This window comes from Caenorhabditis elegans, chromosome IV, assembly GCF_000002985.6.
Source record: "Caenorhabditis elegans chromosome IV".
Taxonomy (NCBI): domain Eukaryota; kingdom Metazoa; phylum Nematoda; class Chromadorea; order Rhabditida; family Rhabditidae; genus Caenorhabditis; species Caenorhabditis elegans.
In genome coordinates, this window is record NC_003282.8 from 12,866,072 (window position 1) to 12,891,000 (window position 24,929).

Here is a 24,929-nt window from a genome sequence, read left to right on the forward strand (position 1 = left end):
CGGGTTGAAAAATAAAATAAAATGTCATACGAATTTTATCGAAAACTGAATAACCGCAAGAAGTGCTGCAGTTTCCCCCCGTCACAATGCTCCTATTTTCTGCTTTTTTGATATTCGGGTTTTCTATTGGGTTTTCAGAAGAAGCGAGTTGCAGACATCCACATGAGAGGTTTATTGGAACTAGGTAAAGATTTTTTAATTTTTTCCGAGTAGGCGAAAATTCCTGCCTACCTGGTGCCTACTGTCAATTTAAAACTGATTTTCTTGAAATTTAGTTTTTTGTCGGTTGTTATTTCAACAAATTATCCAGGCTGGCAGAGAAGGCTAGCAGACAGGAATGAGGTAGGCAAGTAGGCATGAAGGCGTGTCTACATCGGGAGTTTTAGTGTCTAGTTTTGTTTCAGTGTGCTTGTTTTGAGATTTAAGATAATTTTCACGTACTAGCTGATAATTCGAAATTTTTAAAGAAAAAAAAAACAAAAAATTTGTCCGAATAAATTTTAAAAAATGGTTTTTTTTTCTAAATATCTGCTGAAAATTTTGATAGCTAGAAAAAGACACGATATTGCTAGATTAATCTAGAATTTTTGTTGAAAAATTGGAAGACCGGAGCTCCACCCAAATCTGGGCACCAAATTTGGTTGACCAGATTTTAAAGTGAGCGAAAAATCGACAAAAAAAAATTAGTTATAACTTTAAAAATTCTGAATTTTATTTTAAGGTGCTACGCATTTGTGTCCAAAAAGCATACATACAACACTGCCAAGGAATATTGTGATAGCCACGGATACAGCCTTGCTACCGTCGATAATGCTATCACCTCTAATTTCTTAGCCTGTAAGTTTTAATGTTCTGGTACGCTGGGCTTGTGCTTACATGCCTACCTACTTTGTGCCTGGCACATTCATACATGCCTATAATCACCAGCCTCAATGGCGGGTAAAAATCTGTTGCGTAGGCCAGGTAGGCAGGCAATTTTGTGCCTTGAAAACCTTACACCAGTTAACAAAAAAACAGAAGCATTTTTTAGCCTCCGCCGCCACCGAATTCGGCTCGAACAACGGTCAATTCTGGATCGGGCTCTCTCGAAAAAAGGACTACGAGCTCTTCAACTGGGATGACGGGACTATTGTCTCCTACACCAATTTCGAAGCAGGATTCCCTAATAAACAGGATTTTGTCGCTGAAAACGTGAGAAACGGAAGATGGCAAACTCTCGCAGAGCACAAGGAGCTTGAGTTCGTGTGCTCTTATGATCCAACAGCGACAACCAGTGCTGCACCAACAACTATACCACCAACAACTACCACAACTAGGGCTCCAACTACAACTACGGTCAGGAAAACTACACAAACTACAGCAACTACCATGACAACTCCAAAACCAACAACTACAGTTTCCACCACTACAACAACTACCGTACCACCAACAACCACTCCAAAAGCCTGTCCACAAGGATTCGTGTTGTTTGAGCCTACGCAAAAATGCTATATTGTTGTAGGTTTTGATCTTGATTTCTGATGAAGTGGGTGATGATAATTAAATTATCAATTATTGATAACAAGAACATAAATCATATCAGTTCCACATTAATTGACACGTTTCAGCTTGTCTACGGAAACGACTCGGATTACCCTGATGTACCGGTTCGTCGAGTGAACTTCAAAGAAAAAAATACTAATTTTAGTCACTTTTCAGGATGATGCTCCGTTCTTGACAAGAGAGAATCAAAGATGTGCAAAATATGGAGCAACTGTTGCAACAATTCATTCGTCGGATCTCAATGATCTTTTTAGATGTGAGTACTGATTTTTACATGAAAAAAGCACGTAACTTCAAAACTTTGTGACATAAAAAAATTAAGCTAGTTTCGTTCAAGCAAAAAAATCTGAAAATATCTGAAACTTTAAGGAAAAATTGGTTTTTTAGATTTTAAATTCCCAGCAAATAAAAAAAATAATTTCACTCTAAAAATTAAAAAAAAAAGGAAAAAATTTATATTTAAAAAAAGTGTTTTATTAAATTAAATTTTATTAAATAAAATGCGGTTTCCCATTAGGAATTTTTAGAAAATTTCCACTGTTTTTCCAGTAAAAAAAGTGCTGAATAAATTTTATAAAAACATATCAAAATTTTAGAAAAAATGCAGCATCCCGTTAACAGTTTTCAAAAAAAAAAATTTTTTTTGAATATCCCGCCAAAATTTGTTTGATTAAATTAAATTTTCGAATGGTTACTTTGAAAATTTCAATTTTTTTTTGAATTTTTTTAAATGATTTAGTTTTCCGTCAAAATCTAAAAAAAAAATCTTAAATTGTGTACCAAAAACTTAAAAAAAATGGCCGAGCTCAAAAATATGAATCACAAATTGTGATGTCACTTGTACTTTTATATTAGTTGCATCCCCATATATTTATAGTTTGTAGTGTAAATAGTTTATTGTCTTTATATAACAATGTTTAATTTTTGGAAAGTCCCTCCAAATATCTGACTGAAAATATGGTCAATACGAATTGCTCTATAGCGTTCTTAAGTCACAAGATAGCTTATTTAAAAAATCAATAACTATTTTCTAATGAATTACGGAACATTTCCTTATCAAATCATCAAAAATCAATCTTTAAAAAACATCTTTCAGCATTGATCTACGAACGTTTCAATGATACACGATATGCCACCATTGGTCTCCGAAACATTGACATGAAGACAATTAGTGGAAAATGGCAATGGTTTGATGGTACCTCTCCGGATTATTTGAACTTTGGAAATATGTTCCCAAAAACTGGAGATTATATTGCACAGGTAAGTGCTTCTAGGCAACAACGTTAGAAACAATAAAAAGTTTCCAGACATCTTCGCAAGGCTTCTGGGTGAGCTACACACATACTGCACCAAACGAGGGAGTTGTTTGTTCTGTGGACTTTTAAATTTTTGCATAAATCGTTTCATAATTTCAAATTTCAAATTTCTGTTTGTATATTCCCTTGTAATAAAAACTTAAATTTCTTTAAGAAAAACCGAAAATCTGAGAGGGGCTTTACTGGCTTAGTTGACATCGATCAAGCCGCTATAAAAAAGCTTGAGCTCCAAACTTACCTAAAATAGTTTTTGGAAAGGCAAAATCCGAAGTTTCAAGCGGAACCATTTTAAATTTGAAACTTCGAAAAAATCTTCTGAAATTTTCTTTCAAAATAAAATCAAGTTATCAAATTTATTTCCGTATAATTAATACTAATACCTAAATATACACATAATCCAAGACACTTTTGTTATGCAATTTATTATCACTGTAAATATCCACTGCAAACAGACGGAAGAAGTGTATCTGTTTCTGATGTCTTCCATTTTCCATTTGACACTTGCTGGGAGACAACCGTTTGATGTTGGAATGGGTAGCCGGGAGTCCAATTTTTAAGTGAATTCACATTTCCATCAGCCCAGTGGAACGTGTTATCAGCGGTATTCTTCGTGAGACCGACCCAGAAAGAGCCGTAGTTCATGGAGAATTTTGAGACGGAGACAGCTAAAACCGATTAGAAGGTTATAATTAATGAAGTAGTCACACACTTACATGTCACAAAATTGATTTGCATTTGATCGTCAAAAATTGCCAATGTTTTTCCGATTGATTCGCATTTTTGTTTAGCAGCCGCGTACGGAAGTAGGGTCGGGATGAAGGAGTAACACCTGACATTCAGATAGTAAAAGATAAGAGATGAGTGGGTGTTTCGTACCTGTGCTCCAATAGAAGTTCAGCTCCGGTGCATATTCCTCCGGGATTTTCTGAACAAATAGTATGTTAGTTTGCAAATTTTTAGGATTGTTCAATTAATGAAGCTTTGCTTATGTCTTGCAGCAGACGCTTCGCGAGTCACGCGCTTCGAATTTTGTGTTCCGCCCGACGCATCACGGGTTACGCGCATACACTTTTTTCTAGCAGCCGACGCTTCGCAGGTTTCGTGCATTCACGTTGTACTGCGGTCGACAACTCCCGGGTTACGCGACCGTAGTTTAGTTATTTTATCAGTCAGTCAAGGGCGCGAGTTTTTTCTTTATAAATAAAATTAAAAACTCACGACTTGGCGCTGGTGTTGTCAGTTGATTCCTGTTGTGCCCTTTTTGGTAATAGCAAATGAACGGGAGCATCAGCGACGATCTTACAGTAACCCATTTGGCGTTGGACAATTGTGCTCCAACGTAGTCATATCCACTGAATGGGTATCCTGGAGCCCAGTTCTTGTAAGTAGACGTGCTCGCATCTTCCCATTCCCATTGACCATCGACCAATTGGAGACCGATCCAGAAGTTGCCGTAGGTGGCGTGGAATTCTGTGCCAGCGATTGCTGAAATTGGTTTGAACTTTAGACAGTGTTTCGTTTTTTATAACCCAATAAAAGTCGACATTTAGGTTATGAATTCAAGTGTAATGGTTTTATTATTTTATTGTTGATTTCTGACGTCATATATGACATCACACATTTTAAATTTGCAAACTGTGACGTTCAAAATCACATTTAAAATAGTTTGTCGTATTTGTAGTTAATAGTCAAGTCAACAAAGTCACATCACCTTAGGGTACTGTAGAAGTACTGTAGCAGGATTTAGAAATTCAACGTGGGATTAATGTATGGAAGCAAGATAGATTTAGAGACACATACGGTCCGACACAAAACTTTTACACTTCCTAGAAACTATGATTACAAACCATCATTATCATATTTTGTGTGTGACTTAAGTTTTCTTAGCTAGCTGGAAGAGTACGGTATATTTGCAAACATGACTTTGCACAAACTTCTTAACTTTTGTACAATTTCAGTACTATCGGATTAACACCTACTAGACCTGTATAATCCGTTCTGAAAATGATGATTTTATTCAAAAACAAGCCGCGTACACATGTGTTGCAAAACGATACGGAGTTCGTTTCATGAAAATCAGTGTAACTATTTTGTCAGAATTTTAAGAAAACACTTAAAACTCATCTTTGATTTTGACAAAATGTTCAAAAATCTAGCTTTGTTTAAAAAAATCATTCAACGCGGCTTCAAGACAATTTTTTTCACTTCCACCCTTGAGCAGTGGGCGATAATGAATTCCGTAGACTGCCCTAAAATTCCCACAAATGTATTGAAACTGTCACTCACCAGCAAGCCATCTTCCATCCTGATCGCCTCTAACTCTCACCAAGACCCCTCCGAGAGTTGCACAATGAGTCTGTGCATCAGGAAATAGTAGTCGTTGATTGACAAATGTGTAGCAGCTGAACAAACATATTTTGAAATTCTCATCAACCAAAAAATCAACTTACTATCCATCGTATTCAATATCTCCATAATTACAATTTGCAATAGAAGAACTAACTAGAAGAAATGATGAGAATAAGGAAGTTATAAGCAGTAGAAAATGCATTGTGAGGTGCAAAGGAAAAACGACGAAACTCGAATTTTATCAGTGAAGAGCCCAGTTTAAATAGGTGCTCTGAACAAACAAGAGGAGGGGTCAATAACGGGTTTTTGTGAAAACTCGTTAAAAATTGTGAAAAATAATCGAAATTTATAAACGGCTGCTCAAACAAAATTATCAAAAAAAGCTTGAGACTTTCAGGATAGGGAAGGATTCTGAATAATGGTAGTTCTTTGTTGGAAATTTCCGGATTCCTCGTATTCAGGGAGTGGCTGATAAGAAAGAAAAAAGAATTTGATTCAATTACGATAAACAGAAAACTACAGTGTTTAATTTCCAGACGACTTGTGCCCACGTGAGAATTTGCACATATTTAGGAACTTTTTACGATCAGAAATTGTTCTGAAATTGACACTTACAAATATGAAATTGCTAGCAACATTTTACGATTAATGTGTATATTGGGATGTAAAAGTGTGTATAGTTTGTGCTTTATTCTGTGCTTTATTGGGAACCTGACAGGGCAGATGGAGGCTCGCAATAGACTATGCCTCTTTGTTTTAATTTTTTCCGACATTTCATGGTCTAGTTTTTATTTGAAAACCTTTGAAGTATGATTAAATTTTCACAGAATATTATTATGATATTTTCAAATATTTTAATTTTTCCACTATTAAAGTAACATCGTGGAAAATGGTTTTGCAATCTTTTGAAATACCAATTTCATTCCAAAATTTAAAGAATTTTTGGTCATCTTTTGATAACTATCTGATAAGTAGAGGTTAACGATTCAAGCTAAAAAATCGTCATAGCTGCAATTTCTTCCTATCTCTTAAAATTTTAATAGCTAATTTCCAGCACTTACGAGAAACATAAAAACGTTCTGATGATTCAACATTGCAATTTGAAATGTGACTTATGAATGGGAATCAGTTTTAATATGATCATTGGAGATTAAAATGTTCTTATTGATTAATCGACAAATTTTTTTATTTGATTACTGCCATATTAATAGGATTATGTTTTCAGGAAAAATGAATTGAAAGGTACATAAATACGGAAAACAATAAAATAAATTGTTGCATGAATTGTTTTAATAATTTGAATGATAAACTCAAAGCTGGGCATGAACATACATTTTTTAAATAAAAAGCAAACCCGTAAGGTGCCGGGCGCTTCAAGTGTGCCGTTGATTGTCGCCCGTTGTTGCCCCAACAAAAACGTCCTTTTTTGTCCCCCAGAACAGCTCTAGATACTGTAGATACATAAAATAAGCCATTGGTTAATAGTAAATGATAAGCATTAAACAGTTCAATTTTATTTCAAAAAAAAAATTAAATTTTTAAAAAGTGAATTAAAAGAAAATCGCCATGCAGATTGTCAAAACAATCGTGAAAAGAATTCCTGAAAATTTGAACGTTATAAAAACTGAAAACTTCAAATAAACTTCTTTACCATTTGATGTTGCAGATTTTTGAAATTCAAAGGATACAAATGCCCCTGTCGAAATAACACCATTTGATTCATAATTGACGGCAATAGACATTCCTATCGCAGAGATGGGGTCCGGTCCAGGAAGGTTGGTGACGTCATATCTAGAATTTGAAACTATTGTTTAAAATCATGAAATGCTCTAATTATCGCACATAGTTATATTGCCTCCAATGGAAACAGTGAGAACAGCAGGACCAACAATTGCAGATCTATCAACAGTGTAGGTGATCTTCGCTGGATGCTTGCCATTGATAGATACTGCGTCACAAAGATTTTGATCAGAATCACTTGTTCCAAAGTTAGGTGATGCAAAGAATCCTCGCTGTCCGTAAAAAACATAAGACCACCACGCATCTAAATATTTGCGTGGGAATTATAGTCAGGTGAAAATCAAAGAGCTTACTATTCGGTGTATATGTTTTCAAGCTGAGATTAGCTTGACCCTTGTCTAGAACAAATATCGTGTAGTTTCCAACAAATTTTTGAGGAATGTTGGTTTGGGAGTTTGAGTATCTGAAAAATAAAATGCTTAGCTGCATGCCCCATAAAGCAGGGATGGGCGGCAGTTGCCCGTCTGCTGAATATCAATTTGCTCGATGTTATTGAAGGAATTATTTAATGAGAAAGCTCATTTGAAAACTGTTTATTTCTTAAAATATTCCGATAATTGCCTATTTTCGGCAAATTAAAAAAAAACGGCATTCTGTCGATTCTGCCTTTTGCCGAAAAATATAGTTTGCCGCTCACCTCTACCGTAAAGTACTCCTTGGAAATGTACTTGGTTTGTAACATCATTTGTAAAACTTTAACAATTTTTTAGCAGAAAATGTTAACCCTGAACCGCCCGTGTGGTGGTCAGGTTTTAGGCAGGTGTCATGCCCTAAAACCGCGCCTGCCTTCTATGATAGCACTAGTATAGTTAGCGAAAGCTGACGACTGATATAGGAAAGATTGAGAGAAACTCACGAGTAATCGGAAAGCTTATTGTCATCACTAATACTGTTTGTATATACCGAGAGCGTGCTGTTGTTATCTGACATTGAAAGTTGATTCACAAAGGATAAACTATTGAAAAGAAGAACTGCAGCAGTTCCTTTACTTGCATCAAGAGACACACCACATGAATTATGACAAGTAAACGCTTGGTATGAAGCATAATTTTGAATATCTGAATATAAGAAACAATTCATTTTTTGAACATTTCACAAGATTACCAGAGTAGTCTTGCAGAATGACAATATTTCTAACAGAATAGTACCAGGAAAGTGAGTAAAATGTCAAATATTTTCCTGATGAGACCAAACTGTTGTTTGAAGCGATCGCTTGGTACAAACTGAAAATGGCATGTTGAAATGTAAATTGATTTTGGCAAAAAACCACATACGTTCCCAAATGAGTTGAGTCAATTGTTGGACCGTCATAAACTTGTACTGATCGGAGAATAGGATCCAAATAATTATAGTTCTGGGGAATTGGAAGAAAAGAAACATGTGTATCAGATTTAACGACAATCGGATTAGTAGAAGACATAGCATTTAATGCCAAGGGAGGGGATTTTGCATGTACTGTCCGAATTTGTGGAACAACTGGACCAACTGAAAAAAAACGTATTTGTTTGTCCAGGATTTGTGATATTTTTTTATTAAAATTAACTCTAATTCTGTTTCAAACTTCAAAAAAAAAACTCGCTTGTATTCCATGTAATCTTCATTCCAAACACTGCGACATGGTTTGCTTGAAGGGAAAGAGTGGCTGATGGATCCATCCAGAAGAACAGTTCCTTTTTAGCAGATGTGATTCTATACACATAACAAATTTCAGTTTCCATGGTAGAAAAAGTCGGAAACTTTTTTTTTGAAAGTGCCACTTACTGAGTCGTATAGTTTGCAGAGTCAGTCACAGTAAAAGATGATGTAGAGTCTACTGAAACCGTCAAGAAGACCTGTGCAAACATTCTGTTTGGAACAATGACCTGTAATTTGAATTATACAATCAACGAGTTCTTTCTACGTATGTATCTTGTTTTCAAATATAAAATTGAGTATAACTATACATAAAATCTTCTAACTCACTTTGAAAGAACATTTTTGTCCAGCGGCAAAGTTTGGAGTTGGGAGATCATCATTCCAATTACTCGGATAAAACAACGACTTTTGGATATCATCCGGTGGTTTGATTGTTGTTAGTGGAGGGCATGCTGAAATTGGGAAAATTATTCTTTAAAGAATCTGGTAGCTTATGATGGTATTGCAAAGCAGCACTGTTTGGTGAGTGCTAACCAATTTGATTTAGATTTAAACAACTCACTTTCTGTTCCCAATGACAACGATACACATGACAAACATATCACGAAAACGATAAAAATGGTCATATTCATTGTTTGGCAGTCACTGAAAAGTGAATAAATATTAGGTTGGTCGAAAAGTCTTTGCAAAATTTTGATTTTTTTTTGGAAGTAGTATTTTTTCAAAGCGAACAAGATTCAATGGGTAATATATTTACCATTAATGCCTATGACTTCTTGCCAACACAACGGAAGTTGAACAGTACCCTCCGCCTAGAACTCCTGCGATTAGGAGGCAAAGAAGTCGTCCAACCCCGTTTCGACGACCTTTCGATCATGAAACTTCTGCCCGGCAAGGTGATTCTGGAGTGAGCGGAACAGATGGTAGTCATTAGGAGCCAAGCCCGGCGAATACGATGGGTAAGATAAAATTTGGATTCCGACTGTCTGGAGCTTCTGGCGGGTCTTAAAAGTTGTATGCGGTCTTGCGTTGTCATGGAGCAGCAACAACTTTGATCCTCTAGGGCGATGTAATCGATGAGCATGGACCATCTTTTCCAATTAAATGCAGTATAGGCCAGCGTTGATTGTAGCAAAGTCTGGAAGAAGCTCTCTGGAAATGACACCCTTACTGTCCCGCCCAATTGAGAGAAGCACTTTTTTTCCGTGAAGTTCTAATTTGAGGTCAGGTGTCGCGGTTTCCTCGACCGGGACCCACTCTTTTTTCCTGGTATGGCTAACATACAATACCCATTTATCATTTCCAGTAATGATATCCTTAACCCAGTCCGTTGTTCGTTTCCTAGTGAGCAGCGAAAGAGAGAGGTCACAAAACAATTTTTCTGAGAATCGGGCAAATTGTGAGGAACGAGTTGACCGAACTTTTCTACCCTTCCGGTTTCGTGGAGATGGTTGATGATGGTTTTTTGGGGATGCTTGAGAGTCGCAGAAAGTTCGCGGTTCGTTGCTCTTGGATCATCTTCCAGAGCTCTCGAAATATCCTCGTCGATATTCAAACGAGAGCGATCTTATCTTGGTTTATCATCGAGATCGTAGTTCTTTTTCGTGAACTTTTCGAACCAAAACTTCATGGTATTTTAGGTGACAGAGTTCTTGCCTAACACTGCACACATGTTACGACGAGCTTCGTTGCAATTGCAGATTTGGGGGAACTCGTACAGAAAAACCCCTCGGAGGGCGTGACGTTCGGCGAGCAAATTCTCGGTCATTTTGAACAGCACCCAAAAGTTTTTTTAAATATATTAAACATGCACATTGCGTACTATGCAAATAAAAAACAGAATCAGAAAAAAATGAATTAACGCTGAGAAATGAAGAAAAGTACAAATTTTGCAAAGACTTTTCGACCAATCTAATATATGTTAAGAAATATAATGCAAATGACTTCTAGCGTATTATGCTTATACAAGCGTTATTTATTATCAGAAAACCATTAAGTGGAAAACGTAAATGATTATGAAATTTAAAAACGGAGGACGTATCGGACTTTTGATATGGTGAGTCAGGAGTTGCGAAAGAAAAATTATACGAAAATCAATTTTACCTGATAAGAGTATTCGCAGTTCAATACCTAAAAAATTTGTTTTTAAATCATAATTTTGGTTTTCTAGTGATTTTTCGAAGTTTGCAGCACAAATAAGTCAGAAAAATATAAGTTTTGCTTTGTCGACATTTTTTTTGAAACATTAATTATTTTATTCAGATGAACAACAAATATCAAGAAAAGTTACTTATAAGGAAATTATCATCCAAACTGCCAAGACGATCGTGACGAAGATTCCTGAGAATTGGGAATTTGAAATTTTTAAACCTTCATGTTTAACCCACCATGTGTTGATGCAGAACTATAACTATCAAACCCAAATGATACGAACGGTCCAGAAGAGACACCACCATTCAATTTATAACTAACGGTGATAGAGTCTCCAAGGGCATAGACAGGTGGCCCTGGATAATTGGAGACGGTGTATCTGAACGTTTATTAATTAAAATTTATCTATTCCTTAATTTGACTCACACATTATTCAATACAATGTTTTGCTTGTAAGTGATAGTTACATTCAGAGTTGATTGTCCAAAAAGTGCAGGCCGATCAACTGTGTAACTGATATTTGAATACTTTACTGCAGTTACTTGGTCATCAAAATCTTGGTTTGAATTTATTATTCCATAATTGGCGGAGGAGAAGAATCCTCTACGACCGTCCACAGCAGAGCTCCAATCAGCTGAATTTTCGATTCCCAAATATGAAAATGTGAAATTCAATTTAACTTGCCATTTAAAGCAGTCGACGCCAACTGGAAGGAGGCATGATCGTTGTCCAGAACGAATGTCGTGAATGTTCCAGGGAACTTCTGAGGAATACTAGTCAAATAGTTTGAATAGCTGAAAGATCGGCGTTTCGTTATTTGTAATATATTCCAAACTTCTTAATTATGAAAATAAAACTTTAAGAAAACAAGCGAAAAAAATTGACGTTGGGGAATATATATGATTTTCAAGTCTGAATAGTACCAAAATTCCCAGCAACAAGCGACTCCAACAATTTCAGCAATTTTTGATTGCGGAAAATTTCCACTTTCTGCGCCCTCTCTGCCTGTTTCTACTCTACTCAAAGTTATTAGAGATAGAGCAACTTACGTGTAATCGGCCAGCTTATTGGAATTGGAAAAATAGTTTGTGTATACCGACATCGTATTGTTTGTTGCCATTGAAAGTTGTTTCACAAAGAATAATTCATTGAAATGAATGGCCGCTGCCGTTCCATTAGTTGCATCAAGGGATACTGGACACGCATCAGGTATTGTACAATAAACCGCCTGATATGACTTGAATTGGTTTACATCTGAAAGTCAGAAATAGCCGGCTTTTCTTTAAAAAAAACTCTCACTGGTGTAGTCTTGAAGGACAACCGCATTTCCGACAGTCAATCCGTACTGAAGACTGTAGAGTGTCAAATATGTTCCACTTGAGACCAAGTTCTTGCCTGACGACAATACTTGATACAAACTAAAATTAATATGTAAAAGATTAGAATTAAATGTTTAAGAAATACAACATACTTTCCCAAATGAGTTGAATTGATTGATGGGCCATCGTAAACTTGTGTTGCTCTGAGGAAGTAGTTTGTGCCAAATATTCTAGGATGAGTTGCAAGTAGAGAAACTTGTGTATCCGCCCGAATAACCGTGGAGTTATCAAAATCACCAGCATACAATGCCAAAGGACTTGAGTTGGCGCGCACAGACCAACTTGTTGCGATGACTGGTCTCACTGAAAAACTTCAAATTTTTGGGAAACAATTTTTTTAAAGAATATTGAAAAGTTTTCGAATATTTTTTCGCTTTTTTCAATAAAATTATAATGTGAAAGGCAAAATTTCTAATAAATAACAAAGAACATCCTTACCGTTATACCACTGAACTCTTATTCCAAATGTTCCCATTTGCACCGCTTGAAGGGTAACTGTGAATGATGGATCTAGCAGGAAAAATGGTTCCAAGCCAGCGTCCTCAATTCTATAAGACTATACATAGTTTCGTTTTTCCAAATCTCAAGCCTACCTGGTCGAATAACTAACTGAGTCCACAAGTGTTAGAGATGACTGTGTATTTGTTGAAGCATTCACGCTTACCCATGCATACATTCCTTTCGGGATATTTATCTGACATTTTCGAATTTGAGTTACGTATAAACGTGAAGTGAAACATTATAATTACTGTGTGTTCTATCTACTTTATAATCATTATTAGTGTATATTTACTCGTTACTGTAGGCAAACCCAGTAATTGTTGTTGTCATTAATAATCAAACTTGCAGAACTTACAATCCATGAACAATTCTGACCAGCTGCATAAGTTGGAGCTGGAAGACTATCGTTCCAAGTATTTGGATAAAACCACGCATTTGAAATATTGACCGGCGGATTGATAGTTATTGATGGAGAGCATGCTAGAAATTAAAAAAAAACCTTATTGCATTTTATGACATAAAATTTGTGTTTTATGAATTTTATGATGCCTATTTGTTGTACGTGACAATTTTTGAAGTACCAGTTCACTTATCGATCGCTATTACAAGTTTTCGAAAAATTCTCAAATTGCTGCCAAAAAGAGATTTTTTTTACTAATGAGAATTTATAACGGGAATGTGATGGGAAATTATAGTTTATAGTTTCCCAACAGAAAAAAAAAACGTTTTTCTAAATACTTGACAAGTACTAATATAAAAATAACACATTCCAAAAACACTCCGAAAAAATATTGATAAAAATCTAAAACTTACTGTAATCTGCCAATGTAGATGATAAAAATGAACTCAAAACCAAAATACTCAACAAATTCCAACAACTTTTCATTTTTTTCTGCCAACACTGAAAAAGGTAAATAAATGATACAATGCAAATGCCAGACCAAAAGTTATAAAAATTGATAACAAAATTGACACAAAACGTACCCAATGATTTTAGGTTTCCAGTTATATAGTACACTTTTTATCAGAAGATTTCTATTTACACAAGTGGATGACGTCAGCTTTTCCTGGTTCAAGAATTAACACGTTTGCCCGTTTCAATCGCAAGCGTGGTGAGTCAAATAGTAAAATAGGTACTCATTTCTAAATGTCGGTCAATTACTTTGAAGCGCAAGAATTGTCTCTATAATTTTGCTGATTTAATTTATAATTATTTTGAAACATGCTTCATTTTAACCCCTGCCCAATCTGTGAAAATAATCGTTAAGAAATTTCTTTTGTTCAACCCGTAGTAGTTTTTATATGCAAATTCAGTAGATTTTCCCAACTTTAAAAATTAATATCTGACTTTAAATAAAAGTTTTCAACAATCCCCGTAGTCATTTTGTTGCAAATTCTGAGATCTTTCAGAATTTGAAAAGAAATTTCCAGAAATTTCAAAAACCACCGAGTTCAAGCAGAAAAAGTGCATTTTCAGTCATACCTTTCATAGCAAAAATTAAAATGAAATAAATCGACCAATTATATGCAAATTTAGTAGATTTTCCAAACTTTAAAAATTAATATATGACTTCAAATAAAAGTTTTCAACAATCCCCGTAGTCATTTTGTTGCAAATTCTGAGATCTTTCAGAATTTGAAAACAGGATTCCATAGTGATGTGGTGTTTCAGAGAAATCACCGAAAAATATAATTTGCATTTTTTTTCGGAAGGTACTGCGAATTTCAATCACTTTGAAAATGTATTTACATATTCAAAGATGGCAAGAAAGCTTATAATTTATTTTCAACTTGCAGGTTAATATGCAAGTTTGTAGGGGATATTTCAAATCTCAAGTATTAAACAAACTTTCGAATTTCAAAAACAATACAATAATTTTATTGAATCAAACAAAATCAAAAATAAAATTAAAAAAAAAAAACTATAAAATGATCGCCATCCAAATCGATACGACGACCGTGACGAGAATTCCTGAAAATTAGTTTATCAGAAGTTTTGAATTTTCAAACTTCAAATTACCTTGTGATGATGCAGAGTTGTCAAATCCAAATGATATAAACGGTCCAGAAGAGATACCACCGTTTGATTTGTAACTAACGGAAATTGAGTCACCGAAGGCATAAACGGGTCCTCCTGGAAAGTTGGACACCGTGTATCTGAAAGAAACCAAGTAATTGATTAGGATATATCTATTCCGTAGTTTGACTCACACGTTATTTATTACAGGTTTCTGTTTGTTGGTGATGGTCACACTGAGAGCTGATTGTCCCACAATTGCAGCTCGATTGACTGTGTAACTGATATTTGAATACTTTGTTGCAGTTACTTGGTCATCAAAATCTTGCTTTGAATCCATTACTCCAAAATTAGCAGAGGCGAAAAATCCACGACGTCCTTGAGCAGCAGGGCTCCAGCCAGCTAAAAACTTTCCGATCAGGTCTGAGTGCATTTTAATCCCGTTTCTATCCTAGTACATACAAGTTCGCGCAAAAAATGCCACGTTACTCGTGTGGTAGGAAACCTAGTTTTCATTGTGTATTCCAATAATTTTTAGCTAAAAGTAAAAGAGTTGTAAACTCCAAGAGCTCACCTTTAATTGCATTATAAACTAAGTAAAACGAAGCTTGATCTTGGTCCAGAACAAATGTCGTGAACTTTCCTCTAAATTTTTGAGGAAGGTTGGTCAGGGAATTCGAATATCTTTAAAAAAAAAGAAATATTTGGTATCATTTGATTGATCTGAACTAAAACTAACGAGTAATCGGCAAGCTTATTAGAATCGGTGAAATAATTTGCGTAGACCGAGAGTTTGTTAGTTGTTGGCATTGAAAGCTGCGTTACAAAAAGCGGACCACTTATATGAATGGCTGCAGCAGTTCCGTTAGTTGCATCAAGAGCTATCGGACACAAATCTGGCATTAGACAATAAGTCGCTTTGTATGACTTGAATTGTTTCACATCTGAAATCAAACAATCAAACATATATACTTGTTCAAAAACTTCGAAAACTAACTAGAGTAGTCTTGAAGTATAACCGCGTTTCCCATAGCGAATGTTCCAGGAAGGAGACTGTATAGTGTCAGATATGTTCCATTTGAGACCAATTTATTTTTTGAGACCAGAACTTGATACAAACTGAAATTAAAATGAATTAACATTGACATGAAGCGTGAAAATATTGGCATGTGTTAAAAAGAAAACATACTTTCCCAGATGAGTCGAATTAATTGATGGACCGTCATAAACTTGTGTGGCTCTGAGGATGGGCGTAAAATCGAGACTTGCGGAAGGATAAGTTGCAAGGAGGGAAACACGTGTATCAGCCTGAATAACGGTTGAGTTATCAAAATCGCCTGCATATAATGCCAATGGCGTCGAATTGGCATGAACATTCCAAGATGATGGGAAAACTTGTGGAACTGAAAATAAAATACTATCTGTAAGTTCGTTTCTTTTATATAAATGTATCTGCAGATTCTGGAGATTAGAGCTTTCGGGAGTTTTGTCGCGCTGCAACAAGTTTTAAAATGTTTATAGGAATGATAATTTTAAGGTGGAAGAGTATTTGAGGATTAGTTACTACTTAACAAAAATTTCAAAAAAACTCACTCTAACTTCCACTACATAGCCAATTCTCAACAAAAAACTCACTTTCACGCCAGTAAACTCTCATTGCAAACGTTCCAACTTGATTAGCTTGAAGGGTGATTGTGAATGATGGGTCCATCAAATAAAATGGTTCCAAGTCAGATGACGTGATTCTGTATAATTATAGTCCACTTTCGAGTTGAAATCAAAAACTTACTTTGTCGAATAGTTCACTGAGTCAGTTACGATAAGAGAAGACTGTGGATCTGTTGATGCTTCCACGTTTAGAGATGCGAACATCCCTTTCGGGACATTGATCTGAAAACTCCTTTTTTCCATGATCTCGTACTGTACAAATTCCATAATAGTACATAGTCCATAAAATTAATTATCGTGATCAATGATCTAACATGTAATACTTACAATCCATGAACAATTCTGTCCTGCAGCATAGCCTGGATCAGGAAGAGTAGCATTCCAACCATTTGGATAAAACCACGCATTTGAAATATTGGCCGGTGGATTGATTGTTATTGATGGAGAGCATGCTGGAAATTTAAAAAAAGCGTTATCAAATTTCAGATTTCCATGATGACAATTCGTCATGCATGACAATTTTCAAACATCATTTATCGATTGTTAAAAAAAGATATTTTTCAAACCAAGATATTTAGAACTTTTGAGCACTTTGAAAAGTTAATAACAAAAAATTTCAAAAAAAAGAGTATCGAACTTACTGTAGTAATCTGCCAATGAATATGATAGAGTTGAACTTATAACAAAAATTGTCAAAAAATTCCAACACATCTTCATTTTTTCAGCCGGCACTGATTTTGAGGAAAATAAATAAAAGATACAAAACTTCAATAAGCAAACACTATACAACAACTGATAATGTTTAAAATACAAAAAAAAAAACACCAAATGACTTCAAGTTTCCTGGACGCGTTGTGCTTATATGCATACTTTTTATCAGAAGATGATTATTTGCACAGGTGGGGGACGCCAATTTTTGTTGGGTCGAAAAGTTGCAGTTCGCTTTGATAATTATGAGTCAAAAGGTGAACAAGCTAATGACAAAAAACATCTTTACTTGGTCATGACTATGAAATTTGAATAATGACTCAATAAATCTGATAATTTAAATTGTATTTATTTCAACATATATGTGTGTTATAAAAATGTCCAAATTGTCAAGATGATTGGGATGAATATTCCTGAAAATATTTCTAGTTTAATTATACGCAATTTCAGGCTTAACTTACTCTTTGTAACTGAAGATTTATCAAATCCAAAAGATACAAATGGTCCTGTGGAGATACAATCATTTGACTCATATTTTACAGAGATGGAGTCTCCTAGAGCATGAACTGGAGCTCTTGGCAAGTTTGAAGAGTTGTACCTTAAGTTTGAAGAAATCAATCAAATCTTTATTTTTTTAGAATCATCCATAAAATTTTGGTACGACTTTATATAATCTTACTTTTTTAAATATTTTCAAAGAAAAATCTCGAACTTATCTAGGGTTTTAGGTTTTTCTTACACATTTTTCAAAACAACCTTATTTTTCGATGTAATAGTAAGAGTCAATTCTGATTGTCCAACGATTCCATCTTTTTCAACTGTGTAACTGATTTTTAACATATTTGATGAACAGACTTGATCAGCAAAATTTTGATTCGTGGCATTTAATCCAAAATTCGGTGAAGCAAAGAATCCTCGACGGCCATTGACTGCAGAGCTCCAGCCAGCTGAAATCTGGAGATAGAGACGTTAATTTGGAGCAACTTACCAGCTGAAGCAGTAGAAACAAATTGCATGATGACTACGTCTTTGTCTAGTACAAATGTCGTAAATTTTCCACTGAATTTTTGAGGAATCCTGCCCATGATATTAGAATAGCTAAAATGGGTACAAGGTGATAAGAATTATTGAAATGATACATTTTGCCAAACTTTACAGTCTACAAAATAGAAATTGATTAAAAGCTACTTTCTGAATTTTTTTTCTTATTTATTAGGTTACGTAAAAATTAAAAGTAGTTTTGCAGTAAACTTCAAAAAAACTGCTTCCAAATTTTTTATACATTTAGCAGAAACTTCAAACAAGGGATTTTTTCTGCAAAGTTGAAAAAATCATAAAAAATATACAATGTTTCAAAATAGTTGTATTTGGTCATTTTGGCCCGTTTTCTATATTTTGAAGCAAAATTTTCACTGACACTACTCCACTTCTGAAAAGCATTCTATTACGGGAACAATAAATCATGAGAATGCGTACTTGGTGCATTTTATTTGATGCGCGATATCTCTTAGCGAAAACTACAGTAAGAGCTTAAATATCTATTGTTATTTGAGTTCTTACTGTAGTTTTCGCTAAGAGATATCGCGCGTCAAATAAAATGCACCAAGTACGCATTCTCATGATTTATTGTTCCCGTAATAATCAAGATTGTAAACTTTTTAGGCACAGGCCCGCCACGTAGGCAGGCTTGAAAATTAATGCCCACCTGTAATCAGCAAGCTTATTGACATCTGTAGCAAAATTATTATAGACAGATAGTTGATTTGATGTCGACATGGTAAGCTCCTTTATAAAAAATAAATTAGTGTAGAAAATGGCAGCAACAGTTCCGTTAGATGCATCGAGAAGGACTGGACACCTATCTGGCATCACACAAATAATCGCTCGATAGGAATCAAAGTTTCGCACATCTGAAATTACTTGAAAACTTTACAAAAAAATTCCATTTTTACCTTCGTAATCTTGGATAATAATAAAGTTTCCAAGGTCCATTCCCGGAAGAAGACTGTAGAGTGTCAGATATTTACCGCTAGAGACCAGGTTTTTATTTGAAACTAACAGCTGGTACAGACTAAAATCAACAACCTGAATTTTTGAAAAAAAAAAAAGCATCGACTAACTTTCCCAAGTGTTTTGAATTAATAGATGGACCATCGAAAACTTGTGTATTTCTCAAATGTTGAAATATCAAAATACCAATTAGGGTAGGTTACGAGTAAAGAAACCTGTGTGTCAGATTGGATTACTGTAGAATTGTCAAAATCACCAGAGAGCAATGCCAATGGCATGGAGTTTGTATGAACGTTCCGTGAGGTTGGCGTGCCCGAGCTCACTGAAAAAAGAAAATACTTTTACATTTTACCATTATCTTTTTTGGTTTATCCATTTTATAACTATGATAAACTATATTCTAATTGCGAAGGTAACACTAAAATCAATAAATTACTTACTCCTATACCATATAACTTTCATGCCTAATACTCCAACTCTCCCGGCTTGAAGATTAATTGTAAATGATGGACTCATGAGGTAAAATGGTTCCGTAGTTGTGTTTTTTAGTCTGTACTTTAATTCTTTATGGCTTTTCTAAAAAAAACGTACGTGGTAACGTAATCCGTACTGTCTGTTACAGTTAGCCTCGACATGGAATCTGTGATGGCTTTTATCGTCAAAAATGCGAACATTTTATTTGGAACATTGATCTGGAGTATTGAATTTTGATTATACCACTCAACAATTCCAACTTACAGTCCATAAACAACTCTGGCCAGCTTCATAATCTGGAGCAGAAAGGCTTTCGTTCCAATTATTTGGATAAGTCCAAGCATTTGAATTATTTGCAGGCGGGTTTATTGCTATTGATTGTGGACAAGCTGAGCAATTATTAAACTACTAATTAGTTGAATCAAAAACTCACTGTATGCAGCTAGGGAATAACAGAATTTTGAAATCAAAACTAAAAAAGTCGGAAAAATAAAGAAAATGTTCATTATTGTGCAACCAAAAACCACATACTGATGAGAAAATGGCTGATAAGAAGTCTTGCAGAAGTTGATAAGTTCACTGATTTGGTGACTCGACTTGAAATAAACACCATGACTGTTCTTAATGCCCACGACACCGAGTACCATATTGGTACAGTAACCCTGACAGTACTCAAAATAAGAGATAGATGTGCATGAGAGGTCAAGGTTAGCTGCATATTCAAAAGTGGCGTAGCGTCTGTGATTTTTGTTTTGCCCAAAATGCCAGAAAACGGTCTCAACATACGAGTATAACTGTAAAGTTGTGACATTTTTCTAAATGTTTTATGATTTTCTTTCAATTTTGAAGGTCCCTCGCAAATGGGTCATTTTTGACATTTTTAGAGGCCCCACCAAAACAGGATGCAACTCAAAACAGGATGCACCAAAACAGGATGCACCAAAACAGGATGCAGGGGCGGAGCCTGTTTGCAACCACCGCACACTTTTTTCGCAAGCCTCGCACGTTTTTTCTTTTGAAAAAATGCAACGATATCATGGAAAAAACGTGCGAGGCTTGCGAGAAAAGTGTGCGGTGGTTGCGAAATAGCCCCCGCCCCTGCATCCTGTTTTGAGTTGCATCCTGTTTTGGTGGGGCCTCCATTTTTACGTTTTCCGGCTATTTTAGTTTGTTTTCAGAAATAGAAAAATTGAAATTTGCTGAAGTTCTAAAATTAACGTAAAAATCGATAACTTTACATTTAAAAGAACGTTTTTTATTGGCGGAAAAATGTCTGAAAAATTGGAAAATTATTTTTAAATTCATTGAAGAAAGGAATAATTAAAAAATCCTAAATAATATAGCCGGAAAACGCAAAAAATGTCCTCACATGCGGGATTTTAAAAATAATTCAGCCCTTTTAATTGTTTTGCAAAATTGAAAAAAAAATCATTAAAAATATTAGAAAAAAATATTTATTTTTAGACAATATTGGAAAAAATTCAGAATTTTTTTATCGCTGTGTTTATTTAGAAAAAGTAAAGGCAAGAGTCGACAACAATATAAAATTGAAAAATTGATATTTTTAAAATGTTTAATTCAAAAGTGTTTAAAATAAATGATTGAGTTCCCAATTGCATATATAATATTAATGAAAATAACCAATAAAGAATTTTAAAAAATCATTGAAATCACAGGGAAAGTCCCATCCAGATAGCCATGATGATTGTGATGAAAATTCCTGAAATATGATATGCTTTGTCTGAAAAAACAACGCTTCCACATTACCATTACAAGCCGCCGAACTGTACCGGTCAAATCCAAAAGAGACAAATGGTCCAGTTGATACAGCACCATTGGAGTCATATTTCACCGATATGGAGTCTCCAATAGTGTATAGAATTCCTCCAGGAAAGTTGGAAGTAGTGTACCTGAAAATGGAAATTTTTGTATTATACTGTCATCGATTTTTTGAGAACTCGGAAAGTTTTATTTGTTTTTTAGAGTTATCACTTTGTTGGAAATTCAAAAAATTAAATAATATCTACGGTTATATTTGTTCAGGTGGCTTTTTTTTTCAAACTGCACCAGGGGTTTCTCTATATTGTAATAGTGAAAAAAAATTCATCAAATTATTCGCAAAATTTGGTGATCGTAAAAAGTTTTAAATTCAACTTACACATTGTTCAGCACAGTTTTCTGTTCAGAAGTAATCTTAACTGTAAGAGATGCACCTCCAATAATTGCAGTCCGATCAACAGTAAAACTGATATTCGTCAGTTTGCTTGCAGTAATTTGATCGGCAATATTTTGAATCGAACTGTTCAATCCATAATTGCCAGAGGTGAAAAATCCTCGACGACTATCAAATGCCGTATTCCATTCAGCTAAAAAAATTTGAGTGTACACTGCAAAAAGCTGGAAAGCATTTACCGGTTTTCTCGGCTGACGACATTCTTAAAGTAGCTTGATCTTTGTTGAGAACGAAGGTTGTGAACTTTCCACTAAACTTCTGTGGAGTGTTGGTTTTGGAGATTGATGATCTGGAAGTATGTGGAAGTGAAATTAAAATTCATTTTGAATTTAGTTTCAAATTCTGAAATAGTCATTAAAAGTTTGCTAACTTACGTGTAGTCCGCAAGTTTATGAAGAGGTGTCACATAATCATTATAAACAGAAATTACATTAGTGTCTGGCATTGAGAAGTCATCGACATAAAACAACCCATAGTATCGGATGGCAGCTGCAGTACCAGCACTTGCGTCAAGTTTCACGTCGCAGTAATTTAGAATGCTGATACAATTAATTGCTTTGTAGGAGGAATTGAATTGTTTAACGTCTGAAAATTTAGAGGTCAAATAAAAATTTCGAAATTCCATTCAATTTACCAGCATAGTCTTGAAGAATAACGGCATAGCCAATATTGCTAAATCCTGCTTGAAGGCTGTATAACGTTAGAGACTTTCCAGAAGAGATCAAGTTCTTGTTTGAAGCCATTACCTGGTACAAGCTGAACGAATTTTGTTACGGTATACATAGCGAAAAACTTTAAAAAAAAACAACCAACTTTCCCAAATGTGTAGAATTAATCGACGGTCCGTCAAAAACCTGTGTGATCCTCATGAAGGGGGCCATATCGGTTATTATAATGCTTGGAAGAGTTGCCAAAAGTGACACTTGAGTATCTGATTGGATAATTACTGGATCTTCAAAGTCCCCTCCAAACAATGGCAATGGAGACGAATTTGGGTGAATATTATAGGTTGTTGAATTTTGGCCCGAATTAACTGAAAATGAAAAATTTGAATCAGATTCAGAGGTGAGTATGCAAAAACGAGGTGGGTAGACAGGAAAAAACTAGAAATACTTTCTGGCAAACGGTCACAATATTGAAAATTCACGTGGTTTCAGAGTGTCTCATTTCAGCTTAAATAACGTCGATCTACAAAAATGCGGGAGAAGAGACGCAGAGTTCTCAACTGATTTCTCATGAACGTGCTGACGCCACATTTTTTGGGCAAAAAATGCCGCATTTTCTAATAACTTATTTCAAGTTTATGGAAATGGACCAAAAGTTGCCAAACTTAGGCAGAAAGTTGATGAAGTTTAGCAGAAAGTTGCCAAATTTCAAAAAAAGTTTACAAACTTTGTGAGAAAGTGACGTAATATGACCGAAAATAGCTGAAATCAGGCGGGAAGTGGCCAAAGTTTATGAGAAAGGTGCCACACCTCAAAAGAAAGTTACAACTTAATAGTTTTGCAAGAATTTTTTTAAAAGTTCGGCAGAAAATTACCAAAGTGTCAAAAGTTTTCCAAGACTGACAAAACATCGTAGGAAGTAGCCGAAGCTTTTATTTCAATTTCAAAACACCTTATAGTTAATCTTAACACGGCGGAAAGAATACTCACTCGGATTCCATCTGACCTCCATTCCAAGGGTTCCATTGGTATTGGCTTGTAGATTTACCACAAAGAAAGGATCCATCAAGAAAAATGGTTCCGAATCACTTATTGTGAACCTATAGGTATTTTTATTAGTGAACATCTACATCAATCTCAATAATAAAATGCAAACGAACTTAGTAACGTAATCCACTGAATCTTGCATTGTCAAAAGCGATGACACATCTGTAATACCTTGAAGAGTGAAGATTGCGAACATTCCTTTTGGAACATTGATCTGAAATTATTGGAATTTTATTTCGATTGATAAATAAACTCACAGTCCATGTACAATTTTGCCCCCCAGCATACTGAGGTGGATTGCCTTTATTTATCCAAGTACTTGGGTAAACCCAAGGGTTACTGATATTAGTGGGTGGATTGATAATTTGTGATCCAGCACAGTCTGAAAATGTATCGATTGGTCATTTAAAGTTATGCTGGTCTTCCACGTAGACACAAAAAACTACCTGAATGCCTTCAAAGCGACCTTACAAATACGTTATTACGTTTTTACATTGGGCAAATTTTAATTGCGGGTGGGAAATTTAAATCTTTTGAAAAAAGTTTTGGCGGGTAGTAAATTAAAATATTCTTTAAAAAAATTTGGCGTTCAATTCAATTTTCTGAGAAAAAATTTAAATTTGGCGGAAAATTCAAATTTTCTAGAAAATATTTTGGCGGGCGGGAAATTGAAACTTTTTTTAGAAAACATTTTGGCGGAAAATTCAAATTTCTGACTATGAGTAAAAGTTTTGACGGAAAGTTAATTCAAATTTTCAGAAAACAAAACATTGGCGGGAAATTCGAATTTTCTGAAGAATGTTTTGAAAAATTAAAAACAAATTTTCTCGGTCAGAAATAATGAACTCGAAAACTTACTATATGGGTCAGCGATCAAGCTAGAAAATACAGAGCATAAAGTTAAAATAGTCAATAAATTGATGTACAAGCTCATTTTTTTGTCTGAAAATGTATAATTTTAAACCGAAACAACATAGAAACTCATAGAACCAGACATACAAAAGAGACAAAGTTTCAAGTGAGAATACCGACACAAAATGATAAGATAATCAGTACAGTTTCCTGGGTTTTCAGTTTTTATGTGAAAAATATTTCTTTATCTGACGCATTGAGAACGTATTTGCACAGGCGGCGAGACGTCACTTATTCAGGGATCGTAAAATCAAATGTATTCCCGTTTTGGGCTCTGAGTCAGAAGTTGGGAAATGAAAAGGTAATTGTCATGAAAGGCAATGATGATATATTCGAATGATTTAAATGTTGCAAAAACTACAAACTATATTAAGCAAATATAAAAAAGGCACAAATTTCTGAAAACGAAAACTAAAACATGTTTTTGGAATACTGCCTTTTTGCGGGACTAAAAAGGCGTGTCTGCCTACCTCCAGGCAACCTATTCCTGTCTTATACCTTCATTCGTACATACTGCTAAAG

At 34.9% G+C, this 24,929-nt stretch overlaps 6 protein-coding genes, 3 non-coding genes and 1 pseudogene across 11 annotated transcripts; 2 read left to right on the plus strand and 8 right to left on the minus strand.

Annotated features, from left to right (window-relative positions):
- Positions 1–37: 37 nt before the first annotated feature.
- clec-186 (C-type lectin domain-containing protein) lies at positions 38–3,009 on the plus strand. The gene is made up of 7 exons (NM_070049.5): positions 38–184; positions 722–837; positions 1,031–1,497; positions 1,608–1,646; positions 1,699–1,798; positions 2,639–2,802; positions 2,850–3,009. The coding sequence occupies exons 1-7, from the start codon at positions 87–89 to the stop codon at positions 2,925–2,927; spliced, it is 1,062 nt and encodes a 353-aa protein (NP_502450.2). The 5' UTR covers positions 38–86; the 3' UTR covers positions 2,928–3,009.
- 21ur-15562 lies at positions 2,092–2,112 on the plus strand. Its single transcript, NR_056854.1, has one exon.
- Positions 3,010–3,198: 189 nt separating the features above from the next.
- Positions 3,199–5,424, minus strand: clec-187 (C-type lectin domain-containing protein). Its single transcript, NM_070050.6, has 6 exons — positions 5,309–5,424; positions 5,145–5,260; positions 4,077–4,343; positions 3,735–3,783; positions 3,572–3,687; positions 3,199–3,523 (listed from the first exon to the last, which is right to left on the minus strand). Exons 1-6 carry the CDS (start codon positions 5,407–5,409, stop codon positions 3,285–3,287), a joined length of 888 nt encoding a protein of 295 aa, NP_502451.1. The 5' UTR covers positions 5,410–5,424; the 3' UTR covers positions 3,199–3,284.
- Positions 5,425–6,704: 1,280 nt separating this feature from the next.
- Positions 6,705–9,289, minus strand: ZK896.1 (CUB-like domain-containing protein). Its single transcript, NM_070051.3, has 11 exons — positions 9,205–9,289; positions 8,970–9,094; positions 8,769–8,869; positions 8,587–8,696; positions 8,282–8,492; positions 8,112–8,230; positions 7,864–8,065; positions 7,301–7,410; positions 7,050–7,251; positions 6,859–6,998; positions 6,705–6,807 (listed from the first exon to the last, which is right to left on the minus strand). The coding sequence occupies exons 1-11, from the start codon at positions 9,272–9,274 to the stop codon at positions 6,758–6,760; spliced, it is 1,440 nt and encodes a 479-aa protein (NP_502452.2). The 5' UTR covers positions 9,275–9,289; the 3' UTR covers positions 6,705–6,757.
- On the minus strand, positions 9,089–9,109 carry 21ur-13876. The gene has a single exon (NR_056855.1).
- A 1,589-nt stretch (positions 9,290–10,878) lies between the features above and the next one.
- ZK896.5 (CUB-like domain-containing protein) lies at positions 10,879–13,574 on the minus strand. Its single transcript, NM_070052.5, has 11 exons — positions 13,487–13,574; positions 13,029–13,153; positions 12,766–12,866; positions 12,611–12,720; positions 12,265–12,475; positions 12,093–12,211; positions 11,843–12,047; positions 11,478–11,587; positions 11,220–11,427; positions 11,030–11,172; positions 10,879–10,982 (listed from the first exon to the last, which is right to left on the minus strand). Exons 1-11 carry the CDS (start codon positions 13,557–13,559, stop codon positions 10,933–10,935), a joined length of 1,455 nt encoding a protein of 484 aa, NP_502453.1. The 5' UTR covers positions 13,560–13,574; the 3' UTR covers positions 10,879–10,932.
- 21ur-13253 lies at positions 13,517–13,537 on the minus strand. Its single transcript, NR_056856.1, has one exon.
- A 961-nt stretch (positions 13,575–14,535) lies between the features above and the next one.
- Positions 14,536–17,219, minus strand: ZK896.4 (CUB-like domain-containing protein). The gene is made up of 11 exons (NM_070053.2): positions 17,000–17,219; positions 16,686–16,810; positions 16,480–16,580; positions 16,326–16,435; positions 15,880–16,093; positions 15,688–15,809; positions 15,430–15,634; positions 15,265–15,374; positions 14,885–15,092; positions 14,694–14,830; positions 14,536–14,645 (listed from the first exon to the last, which is right to left on the minus strand). The coding sequence occupies exons 1-11, from the start codon at positions 17,073–17,075 to the stop codon at positions 14,596–14,598; spliced, it is 1,458 nt and encodes a 485-aa protein (NP_502454.1). The 5' UTR covers positions 17,076–17,219; the 3' UTR covers positions 14,536–14,595.
- A 214-nt stretch (positions 17,220–17,433) lies between these two features.
- Positions 17,434–20,056, minus strand: ZK896.3 (annotated as a pseudogene). The gene is made up of 10 exons: positions 19,984–20,056; positions 19,815–19,939; positions 19,668–19,768; positions 19,517–19,626; positions 19,187–19,398; positions 19,019–19,137; positions 18,772–18,976; positions 18,055–18,164; positions 17,528–18,013; positions 17,434–17,479 (listed from the first exon to the last, which is right to left on the minus strand). Coding segments are annotated over exons 1-10 (1,587 nt in total).
- Positions 20,057–21,041: 985 nt separating this feature from the next.
- Positions 21,042–24,437, minus strand: K08D8.6 (the record flags this gene model as incomplete). 2 transcript variants are annotated; one of them, NM_070056.8, is made up of 11 exons in its annotated part: positions 21,042–21,270; positions 21,318–21,460; positions 21,709–21,916; positions 21,963–22,072; positions 22,158–22,368; positions 22,418–22,539; positions 22,597–22,816; positions 23,439–23,548; positions 23,609–23,709; positions 23,753–23,877; positions 24,354–24,437. In NM_070056.8, the coding sequence occupies 11 exons, from the start codon at positions 24,427–24,429 to the stop codon at positions 21,221–21,223; spliced, it is 1,476 nt and encodes a 491-aa protein (NP_502457.2). The 2 variants fall into 2 exon arrangements, with proteins under 2 accessions (NP_502457.2, NP_001294233.1); NM_001307304.3 differs by lacking the exons at positions 23,439–23,548; positions 23,609–23,709; positions 23,753–23,877; positions 24,354–24,437 and having other exon boundaries at positions 21,221–21,270; positions 22,597–22,664.
- Positions 24,438–24,929: the final 492 nt, after the last annotated feature.

Coding starts and splice junctions, on each gene's coding strand:
- ZK896.1 (NM_070051.3), bottom strand. CDS start 9,274: ATGAATATGACCATTTTTATCGTTTTCGTGATATGTTTGTCATGTGTA. Junction 8,697..8,768: donor TCTGCAAACTATACGACTCA/GTAAGTGGCACT, acceptor TTATGTGTATAG/AATCACATCTGCTAAAAAGG. Junction 7,411..7,863: donor AATAAGCTTTCCGATTACTC/GTGAGTTTCTCT, acceptor TTTATTTTTCAG/ATACTCAAACTCCCAAACCA.
- clec-186 (NM_070049.5), top strand. CDS start 87: ATGCTCCTATTTTCTGCTTTTTTGATATTCGGGTTTTCTATTGGGTTT. Junction 185..721: donor GAGAGGTTTATTGGAACTAG/GTAAAGATTTTT, acceptor TTTTATTTTAAG/GTGCTACGCATTTGTGTCCA. Junction 1,498..1,607: donor CGCAAAAATGCTATATTGTT/GTAGGTTTTGAT, acceptor GACACGTTTCAG/CTTGTCTACGGAAACGACTC.
- clec-187 (NM_070050.6), bottom strand. CDS start 5,409: ATGCATTTTCTACTGCTTATAACTTCCTTATTCTCATCATTTCTTCTA. Junction 5,261..5,308: donor GATATTGAATACGATGGATA/GTAAGTTGATTT, acceptor ATGTTTGTTCAG/CTGCTACACATTTGTCAATC. Junction 3,688..3,734: donor GAACTTCTATTGGAGCACAG/GTACGAAACACC, acceptor TCTGAATGTCAG/GTGTTACTCCTTCATCCCGA.
- ZK896.5 (NM_070052.5), bottom strand. CDS start 13,559: ATGAAAAGTTGTTGGAATTTGTTGAGTATTTTGGTTTTGAGTTCATTT. Junction 11,428..11,477: donor GGCGTCGACTGCTTTAAATG/GCAAGTTAAATT, acceptor TCGAAAATTCAG/CTGATTGGAGCTCTGCTGTG. Junction 11,173..11,219: donor AACATTGTATTGAATAATGT/GTGAGTCAAATT, acceptor ATAAACGTTCAG/ATACACCGTCTCCAATTATC.
- ZK896.4 (NM_070053.2), bottom strand. CDS start 17,075: ATGAAGATGTGTTGGAATTTTTTGACAATTTTTGTTATAAGTTCAACT. Junction 15,375..15,429: donor AATAAGCTTGCCGATTACTC/GTTAGTTTTAGT, acceptor TTTTTTTTAAAG/ATATTCGAATTCCCTGACCA. Junction 14,646..14,693: donor CAACTCTGCATCATCACAAG/GTAATTTGAAGT, acceptor ACTAATTTTCAG/GAATTCTCGTCACGGTCGTC.